Below are 18935 nucleotides of genomic sequence, written 5' to 3'. Positions count from 1 at the left end.
CAGGTGAACTTTTCCCCAATTTCTTCTTACCATTCAGATTCAGTCACTTTACTCAAGTTTGTTGATTAAACTGATAAAAAACTGGCCTAAATCTGAAACTTCTCATGCCTCTGCCAAAGAAAATATTCAAATCACCAAGAAACATAAAACCACACTAGCCCATGTCTGCTCATTATCAGAACTAGAGAACATACAGATTTCAAATTACTGTAAGTAGGAAAATAAAGATCAGATACCCACAGAACTGCTGTAAGCCTGTGTGCCTGGGGATGATGATAGAAGAAAGAGAAGAAGAAAGGTCACCCAGAATGAGAAAATCCAGTACCACGTGGTCAACACTGATCACAGGTGCCAGGGTCCAAGTGCTGGCTGTAAAATAGGGCTCAAAAGTGTGCAATCCTCAGGCAGAGTCTCAGGAGTGTAATATGTCTGGGAAGAAGGAGGTAAAGAGCAAAAAACGATGTACAATTTGGAGATGTGGTTGTGAAGGGAAAAAAAGGAAGAAGGGAAATTTCAAATGCTTTAAAAGAGAATATAAGACCCACCAACCACAATCATAGTCCATTGAAGAGGTCAAAACAAGGATAGGGACAAAGGTGTAAGAATCCTATGTGAAATATGATTATGTTCTGATAAAACAGGAAAAAAATGCAACTAAAAGAAGGTAAGAAAAAGAAGAGTAATTACATTACAAATGTGATGAAGGAGGGAGTCAAAGGACATGATTTTAACTCGACAGTGACAAAGCAAGATTAGAAAAAGGAGGGAGGATGAAAGTAAAGAAAGTATAAGAGTTAAACAGGAATGGGTAGAAGATGGTGGGAAATCTCACTGACTATGTCTCTCAATGTAGCTTTTATTTTCAGAATCATGTTAATGTTTTACATATTCAAAACAATAAAATGAAGTCAAGAAGAGGGGGAAATTAAATTTGTATATTATTGGAAACCAATGAGCCAAATAGAATTTCAAATGAGTAACATAACCATTCTAATGATGAAGGTGGAGAACCAGTCTAGTATCTTCTGAACACAGGGTTTTTATTACATACCTTCTTGCTGAAGAAAAGCAAACAGCAAGCTCTTCTTGGTATTGTTTTTTTTGTTGTTGTTGTTGTTTTGTAGCATAATAGGTTTGTATACACGGTGGAAAGGGACACCCCAGTAAATGCAATGATATTGGGAGCCCTGATTCTTACCATACAAACACGAAGATGCGGATATGAAAAGGGGAAGGCAAGGATGCAGGGAGAATTCTGTGGACAGAAGGTGAAAGATGTGCTTCCACTGGAAACAACTAGAATCCGTGCTCCTTCATTGGCAGTTGTGTTCACACTCAGATTGTGGCTTTGAAATTTCATTTTTTCCAATTCAAATGAAGTAGGATTCCTTGGAGACATGGCCTATTTCAGGAACAGTGCAATTAAAAGGCAAGAATATCTAGAAAGGGTCTAGAATATCTCTCAGTGACAGAAAATAAAGTGTTTTTAAAATAATGGCTACCTGTCAACATGATGGAGTCCAGCTTAAAGGGGCTTGCCTGCCCAAAGCTGGGGCAATTTGAGCATCAAAAGTAATATTGACCATAATGGCTTGTGACTGAATAATACATAAATTTTATGTGTACATACTGTTAAACAGGAATTATACTTACGTTCGAATACAAATTCCTAAGTGTACTGTAGTCTTTCTTATCCACAGGTTCATTTTCCACAGTTTCAGTTACCCTCCATAGACTGGGGTAGGGAAATATTAAGTAGGAAATTCCATAAATAAATAATTCATACTTTTTAAACCATTCAAAGTTACGTGATGAAGTCTCACACCACCCTGCCTCAGTAGCAAAAGCCTCCCTTTGTCCAGCATATCCACGCCTAATGTGCTACCCACCCATTGGTCACTTGGTAGCTGTCATGACTGTCAGATCAACAGTTGCAGTAACACAGTGGTTGTTATGATGTAGCCCTTATATGACTTCATGTGGACCCCAATGTACAAGAGTAGTGATGCTGGTAATTTTGTTATAGTGTATTGTTACAGTTGTTCTATTCTATTCTTAGTGAGTTTATTAATCTCTAACTGTACCTACTTTATAAATTAAAATTTAGCATAGACATTCATACGTAGGAAAAACATAGTATATAATAATTCATCATTTAATAACAAGAATGCATTGTGAGAAATGTGTCATTTTACTGTTGTGGAAATAGTACACTTACATAAGCTAAGACATGATGTCACTTCATGATATAACCTATGGGACCACTGTCATATAGGGGACCCATCGTTGACCAAAATATCATTATGCAGTGCAGGCTGTATATAGGTTCAGCACTAACCTCAATTTTAGGGACCCATTGGAGTTCTTGAAATGTATACCTCACAATGAGGGTGACTACTGGAGTTAGAAATCACCATTTGCAGCTAAAGTAATAGTTAACTCAGGTAAGAAGAACTTATTGATGGTTGCTAAAATAGGTGAAATTTTGGTGAGCAATAGGATTTTTTTTAAGTTTTAAAAGTATTTCTTATGTATTCACTATACTTCTGGAACTGGAATCTAGGGACATACTAAATAGAAGCAGGACTTGCCTTCATGGAGCTTACAATCTTTTGATCATATTAAACATTACTGATTTTTAAAAATGAAAACAAATATAGAGGGGAAAATACAGAGTCTTTGTAAGAGAAAAAGAATATAAATATCATGAACCAGGACCTCTTTCATGGACAGGTCTGTGGGAAACCATGTATGAATTATGGGTTTGTTTGCACCATCATAAGGCTAGGAGGTTGCTTTTCTGGGAACTTCTGGGTGAAATTCCCCCATTGGAGAAAGTCCAGGTCATGCTGGCGCCCTGCCTTAGCTCACAGCCCTAAGTTGAAATGCAGCCACCTGGAGATGGGCATAACCTGCCAAGCCCCAACTTGTTTTCCCGAAGAAGCTTCTCACTGAATCCTTTTGGTGTGTCTCACTAGAAATAAAGCATTCACAGGCTTTCCCCTTTATTAGGATCAGACTCATCAGGTCTCTTTCCGCCTGTCAATGCCCCTGCTTTGAAAAACACACTGTGCTCTCTACATACTGCTCTCTACATACTGCTTTTTTGTTTATATATATTTCAAATTTATTTGTTCTGATCATGTTATACATGACGACAGAATGCTCTTGGGTTCATTTTACACAAATGGAGCACAATTTTTCACTTCTCTGGTTGTACACAAAGTAGGGTCACACCATTCATGCCATCATACACGTACCTAAGGTAATGATGTCTGTCTCATTCCACCATCTTTCCTGCAATAGGATATTTTTATAACCTCAAAATATCTCCATCAAAATTGCTTATTAGTTATAAGAGGGGAAATGGTGATTTTATGGAGCAGAGATTTGGCAGACTCCACTTTCAGCATGTAATGAAAGTCAACAGGTCCAGTAATGGAATGCGTGGCTCACATTGGACTGATACGATGCCTGCGGAAGGACCCAGCATCAAACAGGTCACTGTTCCTGCCATGTGTGCATGAGGACACTTCAGACAACCCCAAACTAAGGGACTTTGTACACAATAAATGACCTCTACTCAGAAAGGAAAGGAGGAGGAAGGAAGGAAAAAAGCAACATGAAAAACATAGGAATTGCTTCCAATTAAAGGATACTGGATGAATGATGATGACATTAGAATACAAAGCATGATTGTGGATAGCATTATAGATTAGAAAAAAGTGCCATAAAGGACATGTTGGGACAAGTGATGAAACTGGAATATGGACTGTATGTTAGATTGTTGTGCTCTATTAATATTGTGTTTCCTCAAATCAACACCTAGACTATGATCGTGCAAGAGAATGTCTTTGTTATTCAGAAGTACACAGAAGTGTTCAGGGGTAAAGGCTGTCTGTCATTTCTGCAACCTATTTTCAAGGTCCAGGGAAAAAATGAAAGGGAAAGAGAATGATATAGCAGAGGTGGCAAAAGGCTAATGATTAGTGAGTCTGACAAAATGTGTGTGGGAGTTTTTTCTACTGTTCTTGTAAATCATAAGTTTGGAATTATCATCTCCAAATGTAAAAGAAAATGGATACAGAGAAGTTACGAAAGAAAGATGTTAATCTATATCCATCTAAAAATACACTGTGCTTTCTACACACTGACTCAGAGCACCACTGCCAAATGCAAAGGAGGGCCGTAGTGAAGAGATGGGTAGAGCTGTTTTTTTGGGAGGTGACTAGGTGATCATTGTCACAGCTCTGGGTAGGGTTGACTTGCACAGTTCAGGGTGCAAACAGGACCACTGCCGCCACACTGGAACCAGGTCCCCAGACATGGAGGGCAGCTCTCACGCCACCATTTCATACTCCTTCTAAAAGATCTGCTTTTCCAGACCACGTCTCCCCTTCTTGCTCTTCCACGCAGTTCTGTAGTCATCACACTCAGCATTCACATACCCACGTGGCCCTGAGGAGCATGAAAGCAGTAATTAGAAGAAGAATGGTGGGAAGAGGGAGGCTTAAGCCGAGTTCAAGTCTTGCATTTCTCATTGTCTTTTGATGTTCAAATGTCAGTGAATAACAGTGAAAATAACATGTTTGGTTAGCATTTCAGAATTCGGCTTTTGTTCATGACTTTACCTGATATTCTTTTCTGTGGCCTCAACAAATAAGAGCCTGTGAGATTGTGACAGGTCTTAATGAAGTAGATTAAGGCATTTCTTACATTCACATTTTCCTTGAATGAGATAAACATTGTAATCTTTCTATGGAACACTCTCACATCAAGCCATGGTTTGATTTTTCTACCTGTTTGGAATATCAAATTTTGCATTTCCTAAAATTATAATGTATTTTTGTGAGAGAGTTGATAAGGCAGAAGTCATTCCTGAGATATTTATAATAGTACTTAGAGCGAACTTGTCATAGGTACTTCTAAAAGATTATTTGGGATCCTGAAGAGATATATTTAGTAAATGTATTGAATGAGTTGTCACACAACAGAGCATTCCATTGATTCATTTGTGTTATTTTTGTACCTGACTGCAGGCGGAGAATTCAGCCTTGGCTTTGGAAAATGAAAATCAAAGAGAGCAGTATGAGCGATGTCTGGATGAGGTAAGGTGAATAGAGAGGTCCATCATATGGGCTGGTCAGAGCCTCATAATCAGATCTTAGTGTATGCTTATCACCAGCATCCAAAGAACCTTAGCATTTGCTGCTCCAAAGGGAAGTTGTAAACTTGTAAGAAGGAAGATCAGCAGTGTGTGTGTGTGTGTGTGTGTGTGTGTGTGTGTGTGTGTATGTGTATGTGTATGCCCATCTCTTTTCCTCTCTTCCCCCCATTCTTTTTTTTTTTTAGTTGTAGATGGATATAATAGCTTTGCTTTGTTTTATTTATTTATTTTTTTATGTGTGCTGAGGAGTGAACCCAGTAGCTCAAGCATGGGAGGCAAGCACTCAACCACTGAGCCACAACACCAGCCCCCTCCCTCCATTCTTATTTACAAATACAGGCATCTGTAAATTCCTTCTGGTTATTACTTAATATTCTTAGGGCACAGTTGGAGTGTGCTTCCCTGTGTGATCAATTCCTTCTGTCCAATAAGTGTGATCCCTGCCTATGAATGAGAAAAATGACATTGGGGCACATTGCATCTGCAATTGGATGCCATCTCTGGAAAAAAAGAAAAATCCTTGATAGAGTGGGTGGGACAATGTTCACAGTTGGCAGCCAGAGGGAAAAAATCAGTAGATTGAGCACAAGCCAAAAAGAGAAAGGGAAGCGAGGAAGAAAATTTGAGCAGAATGGAAGGAGACAGGGCCACATGCATGAGTAAATTCAATAAATATTATTTGATGATAATAAAGAGATGAAGACAGAGACTTGGGTGTTTGGGTTTTGGGCAGGTAAGGGGGAAGCTAGTAGTGTGCCTCGCCCTGTCCTCCCCTCAGCCTTCCACCTCACCACCAACCAGTCATCCTGCTGGAGATGCCCTGCTGTGGCTTCCTGCTGGGACAGGCCTTTCCCCTCATTGGAAATATCTCCTCTGAGACTTGCTAGTGATTGCTGGCATCACTTAAATGAGAGGACTTCTTTAGGCATCTGCCCAACATCCTAAAACTCATGAGTGCTCTGGGAGATTCAGTTTGAGATTCATTGAACAGATTTTTGAAAAGCTATACTTAATTACGTTTCTATTACTCTGCCAGTGGGGATTACCAAAATATTGTCAGTCCTTTTTCTCCCTACTAACAAATAGGAAATATGTTTCCAACAAGTTCCTCTTGATGTTTCTTGCCCTTTTCCATCTCCCTCTCTTCAGCCATGCTGTTCTATTGGCTGATGTGCGAGACTGTAAAGCATGCTTTCTCCCATCCCAGCTATGACACCCACTGTATCACCATATAGTTCTTTAGAGTCTGTCTCTGTCCTCAGTGTACAGGTCACACTTGGGGTTTTCCTGCAGCACTTCTTCTTGGAACGTGATTTCTGGAGGGGCAACATCTACTTTCCAGGGACCTTGTTGGGAATGCCGACTCTCGGGTCCCACTGAGACTCACAGAATCAGACTTGGGGTGAGCCCGTCATCTGTGTGTCACCAGACTCTCCAGTTGGTGCTGGTGCCTGCTGCACTGGGAGTCCTGCCTGAGAACAGTCTGATTTGTATTTTTTGCTTATATGCGATTAGAGAACTCCCAAGATGTCCCCAGAAAAAAAATATTAATATTCAATATTTTCATTGCATTATATTTCCAGCCACATACATTGGTTATTAAAGCAATATGGTGTTTGTAATTTTCTGCCCTATCAGGAGCAGAATAATCTTTACAATGTCCAGAGTTAAAAGAATCATGAAAAGTTGGTTGACACAAAAGAAGGCATAAAGGCTCAGGGTCTAGCGAGGCCAGTTCGGCAGCCCTCACCCCTGCTCCCCAGCCTCTTGGTCGAATCAAAGTTTAGGCCAAGAAAGATCAAATAGATCTATGGGTGTTTAAAGGAACAAATAATGCCCTTGGGTCATATGCATTGATCAGCAAAGTTTCACTTTAACCTCCTGCACAGAAATTTCCAATGAGACTTTATCTGTACTCGAAAGTCAAATTTATGAGACTCACATCACAGAAACTTTTTATGTGTCACAATTCTTTCCCAGGTCACCCCTCTCCATCTATCAAAAAGCTCACAGCATTTCTCTTTGGAAACCACGGTCTGGTTTCTATGTGTTTCCCATGTCTGTGTTCTGAAGGTCTTGTCAGAATTTGTCAGGAGAAACATAAGTTTTTACCCACAAAACCATTTCATAGAGTTTCCACTGTAGGCAGAATTTTCAGAGGGGAAGTCCCTCTGTTCTTAATTGCAAAAATTAACAGTTGCCAAAGAGGTGATTACAACAAAGAACTACCTCTGAGCAATGCAAATGTTTTGTATTCACAAAAACTGGCCCCTGATTACACATGCCAGTTGTTTTGTAACTAATTGCATGAGGTAGACAATCCATTTCTGTGCATTGTAAGAGAATGCTCTCAAAGGGGTAGTTCAATGTAGTAATAATGCCAACTGGAAATTCTTTTCAAGACTTTTTATACTAATTAGACAAACTAACAAGGTAAGGCTCATGTAAGTTATTTCCTTGCTGGTAGGTTTCATAAAACATACTCAGGTGAATAACATGTAAATTTTAATGTTGCTCAATCCTATCTGCATTGATTGTTATTTTCTGGGAAACAGAGAATATATTGAGGATTTGGGGAAAAAACACCAAGAGTCTGAAATTCTTTCTGTGTTTTCTACTAAAAGAGGGTGTTTACTCAAAAATAAAGAGACCCACATGCATAGATACACACAGCTACATATTCCCTGGTTTGATAGGTGTATGCACACGCCCACAAGTGCACATGCACACACACAAACACACACACACACATACACACCCCTTACCATCACCTCCACTGCTATCCATCTCATCATTTCCTTGATGGGAAGTACAGAGGTAAAATCAAGGATTTATTTCATTTTTCCTTAGGATTTTAGAGTTCTCCATGTTTGACTCTAGTTTATTAGGCTGCCTGTTTGACAGGCAGTTCACTGGCTATTGGTGAATTGCTATTTATTCATAGTATTGCTTTGGCCATAATTCCATTCAGAACAACTATTCCCATGTACAGAAGTGTAATGGCATGTATATAATAAGTAAAATTATACCTGTTAAGACCACTGCATTTCATTTGGATGGACTGAGTTGTGACCTACCAACCTTTACTGGGTGTTGACCTCATGCAGGCCCTGAGGGCTCATGGTGCTGCCAAACTAGCAGAAGTAGGAAAATGCAGAATCACAAAGAAAGGGGCCAAGAGAAACTCAGAACAAATGAGCTGCAAAGGAGACTTCAGGAACAGATGGCTCAGGCACCAGAGGATGGGAGGAGGAGCAGGTGGGTGGGTGGTGAAGGGGACAGAGGAGAAGGAGAGGGCAGCTTCAGCAGAGGAGCTGGATGGAGCCCATGAGGTTGAGTTTCACATGTGGGAAGGCAAGTGGCACTCACCCCTGTACATGTTGGCCATGCTTGGGGAGCTTCACAAGTGCTTCTGGTGAGGCTGCACCCCTGAGATTCTGATCAGATTCTTGCCTGGGATACAGTCTTGCCTGGGATAGAGCCTTAAAATTTGAAGCACTGACCTATGCAGAAATTTTAGGTTATTCTGAGTTAATAATGCAAAGCTTTGAACCAAAAATAAATACTACCACCAGGTGTGGTGGTACATGCCTATAATCCCAAAACTCAAGAGGCTGAGACAGGAGGATTACAAGTTTTAGGCCAGTCTCAGTAACTTGGTGAGACTCTGTTTCAAAATTAAAAAAAAAAAAAAAGCTGAGATATGGCTCAGTGGTAAAGTGCCCCTGGATTAAATCCCTAGTGCCAACAATAAATAAACTCTATCCCAGCATTTCTCAAAGTTTGTTCCTAGGACCTTCTGCATCAGAAAGATGAGTGGTAAAATTTCGCATTCTCAGACCTGGGCCAATTCTTTGCAGTCGGTATGCTATGTTGGGAGAGGAAATTTGCAGTATTCAAAAACTTTCCAGCGGATGGAGCTTCTGCCTATGAATTCAGAGCAGCTGCCCTCCCCTTCAGACCCTCAGAGCTGGGCCCCAGTCCATAGATTCAGAGAGGATGCTGAGGTCAGGTTCTTCTTCAACTTCTGTATTTCAAAGCACAGGAAAGGGCAAGAAAAATGAGACTATTGAATGTCATTCTGAAATAGAAAAAAAAATAATGCCAGAATATATTTTAGGCCAACACTCAATAAAGACAGAAGTACATTAAGAACGTCTCTCTGCCGTGTCTCTGATCCATATGCTTAGGCTGGATTGTGGAATCATTACCAGGACATTCTCATGCATATCCCACATCTGGCCCCTATATAGTTTTTAAAACCCGTGTCTTAGTGGATACAGTCTTATAGATGGACAGTGATCCTGCTCATGGTTTTCATGTACTCCCAGCACCCACTTCCTGACAAGGCCATGAAATGCATAGATGATCTTCTTGTCTGCCCATCCTCCAGCCACCTCAAAGCAGCATCCACATTCTATTGACCGTTATGTTTTCAGGACCCAGCATGATTCTTTGCCTATATTAAGTGCTTACTGCATATTTGTTAAATGACTAAGCGAATGAATGGAGACTAGCAGCAGGAAATTAATTTCCAAATTACTTTCCCCAAAATCCCACATACATATTTAGAATAATTTCTTCAGTTATCTCCTCTGAGATGAACAGTCATTTATTATGCAGCAATCCAAAAGATCATCCAAAGGATCAATCAGATGAAAAAAAAACCAGTAGATCCACTTAAAAGACTGATTTGAATTAGAAGAGACCACATGGGCTTTGGTTTAGGAAGACTCAGGATCAACATTGTCACAACGCCCTCATCCTGTGGCATGGTGAGGCAAGCAGTTACTCGTTTTTATCTTATAGGGCTGTTTTGGTAAATGAATAGTATGGGTGCCTAGTGATTTGTATACACACACACACACACACACACACACACACACACACACCCCTCACTCACTTAGAAATAATAAAATCTCTTATTTTCAAATCCTTCTTTCTTAGCTGCTTATTTGAAAAGGTGTCAAATTCTCTGAAGTTCACCCCCCCCTGGTTCATGTTCTATATTTATGGAGTGACAACCTCATATCAGGCCTGTCCTAGGTGGTTTCTTGGATGATGGCCATCTTCTCATGCAGTTTTCACAACATTAGGGACAGACAGTTCCTCTGTTTTATGGTTGCTCCCCATCCTCCCACATGTCAGTGTCCCATCAACACAGGCAGTTTTTGAACCCAAGTCTTTCTTTTGATTCTATCCTGATATTCTTCCTTCTTTTCTCCAGCTGCCTCAGTCTAGTAAGCAGAAAATTCCTCCAAAGCACGGTTTCAAAGACATGTGCTTTTTCAACCAGTTTTTCAGGTTACCTTGCTGAAATGACAGTTGCTTCACATGATAGAATAACACACCAAAGTATGAAAGCAAGGTATGAAGACTTTTTTGAGTTCTGACTCCCCTGAGTTTCCCCTCCCTCTTCCCTAAACTAGAGCCCTGGGCTGTCTTCTCAATGCCCTGAGAATTGGCTGAATAAACTCTCTACTGTGACTTCTCATCCAGCCTCAGGGATTATTTTGCAACAAATAATAGATAACTCAGCAGCTCCAACTCCTCCTTCCTCTGCCCACTTCCAGGGGTATTGGGAACTGGTGTCCCAGCAGGAGGAAGAGCTAAGTCTTGTGAGGTGGAAGATGAACTGGGTATCTGGTGATCGGAGGAGCTAGCTCATTATTCTTATTATTGAGAAGGAAAAGGGATATACTCAGGTGTTCTCCTGGGCTTCTCTATCTCACCTGCAACTCTGCTCCATTTCCTAAGAGTAAAGAGAGGAAGTCTCCACAGAGAGCCTGAGAAGGTTGCAACACAAGCCAGGGGGTTAAGGACTATCAGCTTCACCCTGCGTGTCCCTCTGGCCCAACCCAGCTGCTATATTTCCTTTCTTTGGAGAGAAAGCTGGCAGGTGACACTGGAAGTTATTTGTTCTCATTAGCTGGGCCTGCTGGTGTCTGATTATTTGGAACCCAAGTGCTCAGGGTGTAATGCTAGAGCATTATGTGCAGGGGCTCATTCAGAACATCATCTTGTGAGCCAGTTAGAGGTTGCAGCCACAAACTCCAAACGACTGTTCTATTGATGCATCTGGGAAGCTTAGCTGTTAAAAGCAGAAACAAAACCTAGGAAACTGTCTTTATAAACAGTACAAAGAAAAGAATTAGTACAACCTGCCTGCTTTTCTGCAAAGAGCCTGTGAGTCCTTTTGGATAATAGAATCCCATATCTGTAGGTAAAGAAATAATGTATTAGTGTATCTTAGTTCAATTTTCAGGCAGAGCAAACAATTGTCCAAAGTACACGCCAGAAGGAACTGTGTCAGTCTGTAAGCCTGTGGGGCAACTACTTGGATTGCAAAGATATAACACATTTTCTCCTGTGGGCTGTTACAGTTAGGATATTACTCTATGTCTCCCATTAAATCATGGATAGAGCTATTTTATGTGACCACTGTTACACAGAATGGTTTAAGTGAGACCAGTTTGGAGGAAGAAAAGAAAATATTGATATTCGGCAGTTTTATGAGAATGTAAATCAAATCCAAAGTTTGACACTAAAAAAAAAAAAAAAAAAAAAAAAAAAAAGACTAAATTACTTATGGTGTGAATTAACTTGGGTACATTGTTCCTGATTCAATACATGACTAGTTCCATCCTGCTTTATTTTATTTGCCAACAATAGAATAGATATGTTATTTGACTTTAAATTATGAGTTGGAATGAATGTTTAAAAGCTGAAACATTTTCACAGTAATGCTGTTGTCAATTTGTTTGAAGTGAAAACTTTTTGTCACTGTTGTGGTCACATATGAATGAAAAGTTAAAGGAAGAATGGAGCATCAGTTTTGTTCTTGTACATGGTAATTCTTGGGTAGGCTTTTGAACTTGAGCTTCACTCAAATATTAATAAGAATACCTTTTCTCCAAAACCATAGTCAGTTTCAGTGAAGGCCTTTTTTGTTTTACTTGATGTAAACAAGGTAAATTTGGAAAAGCTACCGATGGGCAAAAACAAAACAAAAAACCCTCTTGTGCATACAGTTTACTAATAAATCATGGATAATGGGACCCTCATCATTTGCTGCTTGTGGTATGAATGCCTCCTAACCAAACGCTGATGACAGCCTGTGTTTTAATTTTCTCTGAGACTTGCTGGTAGCCAACTGTCATGAAGGATGTGCTATTTTGTCAATATTGAGTCAAAAAACAATTAAGCTCCATGAAAACATTCTTTCTGTAATCTGTTCTGCTACACTAGACAGTGAAACAAGCACAAATAGTTTAGCAACACCAAAAATAAATTTGTCATCAAGAAAAAAAAAAAAAGCCAAGTGTGCTGCATAGTCCTGGGTTGATGTGAGGATTACCATGGCAATCACATGTCTGTCATGCTGTGTTAAAATTGGGCGTGGTGGTGCACGCCTGGGATTTAGGAGGCCAAGGCAGGAGAATGTCATCCCCATCCCTTTTTAGATTTGGTTCAAGGCCAGCCTGAGCAACTTAGCAAGACCCTGTCTCAAAATAAAAAAATTAAAAGTACCAGGGATGTAGTTCAGTGCTAAAGCACTCCTGGGTTCAATTCCTAGTACTCAAATTCTAAAAATTGTAATTATAATTTCCTGATTCCAGTTACCAGATACCACTATATCCCAGTCATCTAGCTTTGCAAGAAGATTCTTAGAATATTTTTGTTAAATAAATGAAGGAAGAAATTATTGTGAAAAAGTAACTTATATTTAGGATATTTAAATATTCTGACTTGGTTATTAATTCTGAATTAATGAATTCTTACAGTTTACATACTGGCCAAAAGAAAACACCATTTGAATACTTTGTCCACCTTAGTTTTACCAGCACTAGCTATGTAGGTACATAGCTTTGTAGTTACTGTGAAGTTTAGTAGGTGATTGGTTTCAAGTGTCTTGAAATCTGCATTCACATACACTTATATATATAAATGATGAATAGCTATGTGAATAAAATTCCAGGTTTTTTTTTTCTTTCAGTACCAGGGATTAAATTCTGGGGCGCTTAACACTGAGCCACATCCCCATCCCTTTTTAGATTTTATTTAGAGACAGGGTCTCACTAAGCTGCTTAGGGCCTTGCTAAGTTGCTGAGACTGGCTTTGAACTTCCAATCCTCCTGCCTCAGCCTCCAGAGATGCTGGGATTGCAGATGTGCACCACCACACCTGGCAAATTTCAGATCTTTGAAATCTCTGAGACATGTTACTGGTTTTACATGTGGTCTTTAGGTCAAGCAGTGTCACCTGCTTTCTTAACTAGTTGCTGAAAAGGACTAGAATTGTCGAGATTTGTTTAGATTGATCAAGACTCACTTCCTTGGAATGGACCCAGCTTTCCTCGCTATCCTCAATTACCTGAAGACACTTATGATTCTGTTAGTACATCAGAAAGAATTATGTTCAATTGGTTATGGGAAGAAACTCAAAATAATAATGACTTTTATTTTTCTCTCACACAGAAGTTCAGAGAGAAACAATGTAGCCCCTTAATGTCATCAGGACCAGGCTTATCCAATTTTTCTACCCAAATACATTAAATATGCTTCTTCCATGTCAAGGTAACTACTGAAGCTCCAGCTATCACTCTCATGTCCCAGACAGAGAAAGGAAGAAGTTCTCTTCTTTTTAGATTTCCTATAAGACCCTCCAAATAGTCTGCTTTTATATTATCGGCCAAAGTGTTGTTACATGGTGACACATAGTTACAGGGAGACTGGAAAATGCAGTTGGATTTGCCCAGTACCCCATCCTTGGAGTTTGTTACTGAGAAAGGAGGAAAACATGGGTATTAGAGGAAGGAAGTAACTACCCGGTTCTATTACAGGTGGCAACCACAAGGGATGGCGTAAGGGGGGATGCAGAGAATCAGGATGTAGAGGAAACAATGTGTTGACCCCAGATGAGGCCATTCAGCTTTCCCTCTTGCAAGTTATTTTAAGCAGCAAAACAGTGGGACAGCAAGGGAATAAGAAGGAGAAACAAAGGACATTGTAAATCAGCAAAGATTGCAACTGTGTACAGATAATTAGGATCATGTTTTGTGCACTGTGTCGTTTTTTTTTTTTTTTTTTTTAGCCTTCTTGGGGTACTTTACATATGAAAGGGTATTATTTTTTTCCAAATATGAAAATGTGAAAGTCAAGGTATGAATGATCTTTCCAGCTGAACCATTTTAATTAGCAACAAGGTCACCTTCGGAAATAGCAAAATATGACCTGGAAGGATAGGCTTATTATGAAAAGAATCAGGTCTTTTGGAAGTAGAGGGAAAAGATGGAAGTGAGGAGGTAATTAGCCACAGCGGGCTGTGGAGTATCTGTTGGTAAATTACAGTTCATGCGCATAAAGTCTCATTATTATAAACAGCAACTTTTTTTTTTCCTTTTTTTTTAAAGGTAGCCAACCAAGTTGTTCAAGCTCTGCTCACTCAAAAGGTAGGTCACTTTCTGCCTTGATTTTTTTTTTTCAAAATGCTTCTGTGAATAGAAATGCAACTCACATTGTCAAACCAAGAAATTGTGATTGATAGATGCAATACATCTCTATTTATTCACTCTGGTTAAATTCATGGGTGTTTTAGATGGCACGTGAAGTGACATCAATGAATGACCAATAGAATCGTAAAGTACTAATTCTGGGTAAAGTAATAGGAAGCCTTTTGAAAATGAAAGATTTTGATGTACCCAAAGGAGTAGCAGACTCTTTATATTTTTTTAACTTAGTAAAAATGAACTTAAATATGTGGGAAGATTCTTCCAATTTCTGTGAAATGAACGTCCACTTAGGGACAGCATTCATTGGGGCCTAAAACTCAGCAGAGGCCTTTGAGTTCTGGGAAGTGACTTCACTTCTCTGAGCTTTAGTTCCTCTGCTGTAGGGCAGGGATGACAGTTCTGTACCCCACCCTGGGGTGCTGCATGATCCTATGGATGGACGGGGTAGAACAGTTCTTTTATGTGTCCATCTGTGGGGAACATGAATAAGGGGTAACCGCTATGTAGCAGGTCTCCTCCTGTTCCCCTACTGTTCTGCCTTCAGACAACATAAGACCATGTTAATGGAGCAGAGTGGGTCAACGCGGGTCATGGTTTGCCCAAATTTGGCTGGTTTGGTGAATTTTACTGAGTGTTTCCCCAAATCCTGCATAATATCCCTCGGAGGCTAATTGCTAGGTCCCTCAGATTTCATTAGTTCTGATTTATCTTTCTGTGAAACAGAGAGACTTCCTGTGCAACAGGACATCTCCCATCCTGCAGCATTCTCAGGAGGATGTGACTCATGAGAACAACACAGTTGGTGCTCTCCCAATTTTTTTTTTAATTAAAAAGAATTTTATCAGCTATTGACAACTTCTCAGGCACATACCTAAATATTACTTTGATTTTATACTGTATAGATATTGTGATGTATAGCTATTGTGATAACATTTTTGCTAGGCCTCTTTCCTACCCCTTCTGTCGAAGTGTCATGTTTCCTTTTGCAAATAGTTTTGACTGCTTCAGGTTTTACTCTAATATTGCATAATTGAAGAGGTTTGACTACTTTTATAAGGAGAGTTAGACTTAGTTTCCATTGTGACAGATATCCAAAAGAGGGGTGGCTTAAATAAACTAAAATAGCATTTCTTTCTTACATGTAAATGCATACGTAGTCAGTACAGGGCTGGTAGATAGCTCTAAGTCCAGGATGTCTCTGGCTTCTATCTTGCTTTTCCATGGGAGATAGCCCCCATTTCTAAAGTCTCCTAATAGCTTAAAATAGCTGTTTTAGCCCCATCATCACACCCACATTTCTGTCAGGAGAATAAAAGTCTCAAGTGTACAAAGATAGTAAAGAGCTTTTATACCAGCTATCTTCTAAGGGAAACTTCCGGAAGCTTTCATAGTTCAATGTCCATAGTCTTTGAACAGGTCTTAGCCACTAGGCCACACCTAAGGAGGCTGGAGAAGGTGCATCAGATCAGGAGGGCACCTGACCATTTCTGCCACAACATATTTGAATGTCTTTCCTCTTTCTAAGGCTTTATCCCTGTTTTCCTCCTGTTGAAAATTACGTTCATTGTGTCACAAAACTAAGGAATGGAGATACGTTAGTTAGCTTCACTGTGACCGAAACACCTGACAAGAACAAATAAGAAGGACAAGTTTATTTGGGGCTCGTGGTTTCAGATATTCAGTCCATGGTCGGCATAAAACAGCTGCTTTAGCTCCAGTCATCACACCCACACTTCTGTCAGGAGAATAAAAGTTTGAGGAGTACGAAGATAGTGAAGAGCTTATTTATACCAGCTATCTTTTAAAGGAGGCTTCCAGAAGCTTTTAGAGGCAGAACCATCATGGTGGAGGGGCATAGCAGAGGAAAGCTGTTCCAATCATGGCAGCCAGGAAGGAGAGACAGACAGACAGAGAGAGAGAGAGAGAGTTTGCTCAAGGAGTTAGGGACAAGATATAATCCCCAAGGTAACATCCCAGTGACCCATTTCCTCCGGCCACACCCTACCTGCCTGCAGTCCCACCCAGTAGTCCATTTAAATGATTAATCCACCAAATGGATTAAGCCAGGAGGTGATGGTCCTCGTAATCTAATCATTTCGCCTCCGACACTCCTGTGTTATCTAACACGTGAGTTTTTCAGGGGACACCTCATATCCAAACCATAACAGAAGAGCTCACTGTTGAAGCTCTGTGTACAGCTGATGGAAGACTTTCCATGCCTGTCTCTTTAATGATACCTTCAGAAAGAGACAAGGAAGTTGTCTTGTACAGTAAAAAGGAAAATGGGACCCTTCAGGTCAGCCACAAAAAAGTAGCTACAAATCCAGGTAATAACTAGTAAACAGATAAATCTACTTTGGTACAGTTAAGCAGCACGACACAGAAAGATGTGCCACTGTGAGATAGCATACCTCAGGGACATCACAAGGCAGGGAGAGATGCCGGGGCTTTTGGAGATTTCAAAAGAATCATGTTCTGCTGAAATGTGTGCCTCCTGGTTTTTATAGGGACTGTAAAATTGCTGCCAAAAAAAAAAAAAAAGACAAAAATTTTCTATTTAATTAAGAGCACAATATAGGAAATAAAATGCATTCCAAATGCAGATGAGAAAACTAATTCTAATGCAGATGTAGTATGCACAGAGTAAAAGTAGAAATTTTGAGTGATTTATCCAAATTGCACATATGCACAAAAATCTTTGATGTGAAATAATAGGCAAACTGTACTCTTTTAGAATGGATCATTTCTTGTGATACACAGGCAAGCCTGCCCTGGCTTCAGCTCTCCTGCAGGAAAATAAGAAAGTATTTTTCACAGCGTATCATGAATTTTTCTGGAATACCATCCTGAATAACAGAGTCCACCAATATTGAAGGAGGAAAAAGCCATTTTATTCCCGTTCACTTATTTTTTGCTATATGTACATACAATGTTCTGTTCAAATAATTCAGTTTAATCTCAAATACCTGTGGATTCTTCAGGTACAGTGGCACACGCCTATCATCCCAGCAACTCAGGAGGCTAAGGCAGGAAGATCACAGGTTCAAGGCCAGCCTCAGCAATGTAGCAAGAACCTGTCTCAAAATAAAAAATAGGAAAGGCTGGAAATGTTGTTCAGTAGTTAAATGCCCCTGGGTTCATTCCCCAGTACCAAAGAAAAAGGAAAAACAAACAAACAAAAAAACCTGTGGATTTCCTCAAAAGAACTAACTGTACCCCTTTCAATCAATAACAGTAAAGTGACATTATAAAGCCCAGTTCAGTTTCATTTATGTCTCTAAATCATGGGCCCAGGTCTACAAGTGACAGTGAAATCAATAATCTAAGCTAAACTCCTGTTTTCATCTGAAATATACTTTATCATCATTAAGTCAGTTATATTTGCTGAAAATGTAACTCCTAGGTTCTTCAATGTTTTATTGCTATTAACATCAGACTTGGAAGAAAAGCATTTTCCCCACAATTAATTTTCCTCCAAATCAACAATCTCATCTTTATCTGCTTGTTAGTAAAGTAACTAAATATTTATATGATGTTTTCTCTTCACCATTATAGAATCAGGCTAGTGTGTGATATAATCAAGCTGAGCAGTTATTCAGATGAAAGCCGAACAATTCTGTAGCTTTAAAGAACTCCAGCATCCTGTATATTTCCCTTGGGGGAAGGGGCAGTTGGACAATGGTCTGTGTAAAATCTGGTCCCTAAAGAGGGTCTATTCATATTTATTGGGCTAGTAGTCATATCCAATATCCTACATGGAGCACTTAAAATAGATTATGTCATTTTGTTCTCACTGCAACCCTGTGAGGCAGGAATAAGAAAAAAAATTTTCCCAGTGTGCCAGTTACTACAGAGTGTCAGAGTCCATACACCCTCTTACCCACTGCACCATTCTGCCTCCATGATCCCATTCACCCATTTACTATTTTTCCCTACCATAGGTCAACAGGGAAGGAAAGGGTGCAATGGAAATCAACACATGGATTGAAATCCAGTGGTTAGTTATGAACACAGAGAATATCAAGTCCATAATCCCATATGCCACAGCACTCACTATGTCCTCTGCATTGTCCTGATTTAGTCACACATTTGTTCAAGAGTCAAGGCCAGCCTCAGCAACGTAGCAAGAACCTGGAAATGTTCAGTGGTTAAATGTCCCTGGGTTCATTCCCCAGTACCAAGGAAAAAGGAAAACAGGCATCTGGTATTGAGGTCCTTGGTTAGTCTAAGGTATGAGCAGCCTTTTCCAGAATGGCA

General features: G+C 39.8%; 1 protein-coding gene across 1 annotated transcript in view; it reads left to right on the top strand.

The window, feature by feature from the left end:
• Nckap5 (NCK associated protein 5) overlaps window positions 1-18935 on the top strand; it is a 777883-nt gene that overhangs the window by 634537 nt on the left and 124411 nt on the right. Inside the window, exons 8-9 of the mRNA XM_071619312.1 lie at window positions 5040-5108; window positions 14580-14618. Of these exons, the coding sequence (XP_071475413.1) occupies window positions 5040-5108; window positions 14580-14618 (108 nt within the window). The remainder of the gene's footprint in view (window positions 1-5039; window positions 5109-14579; window positions 14619-18935) is intronic.

The sequence above is a fragment of the Marmota flaviventris genome, chromosome 11, assembly GCF_047511675.1.
Source record: "Marmota flaviventris isolate mMarFla1 chromosome 11, mMarFla1.hap1, whole genome shotgun sequence".
In the NCBI taxonomy this organism is placed as follows: domain Eukaryota; kingdom Metazoa; phylum Chordata; class Mammalia; order Rodentia; family Sciuridae; genus Marmota; species Marmota flaviventris.
Note: the sequence above shows the minus strand (reverse complement) of the source record. Positions and strands in the feature narration are given on the sequence as shown.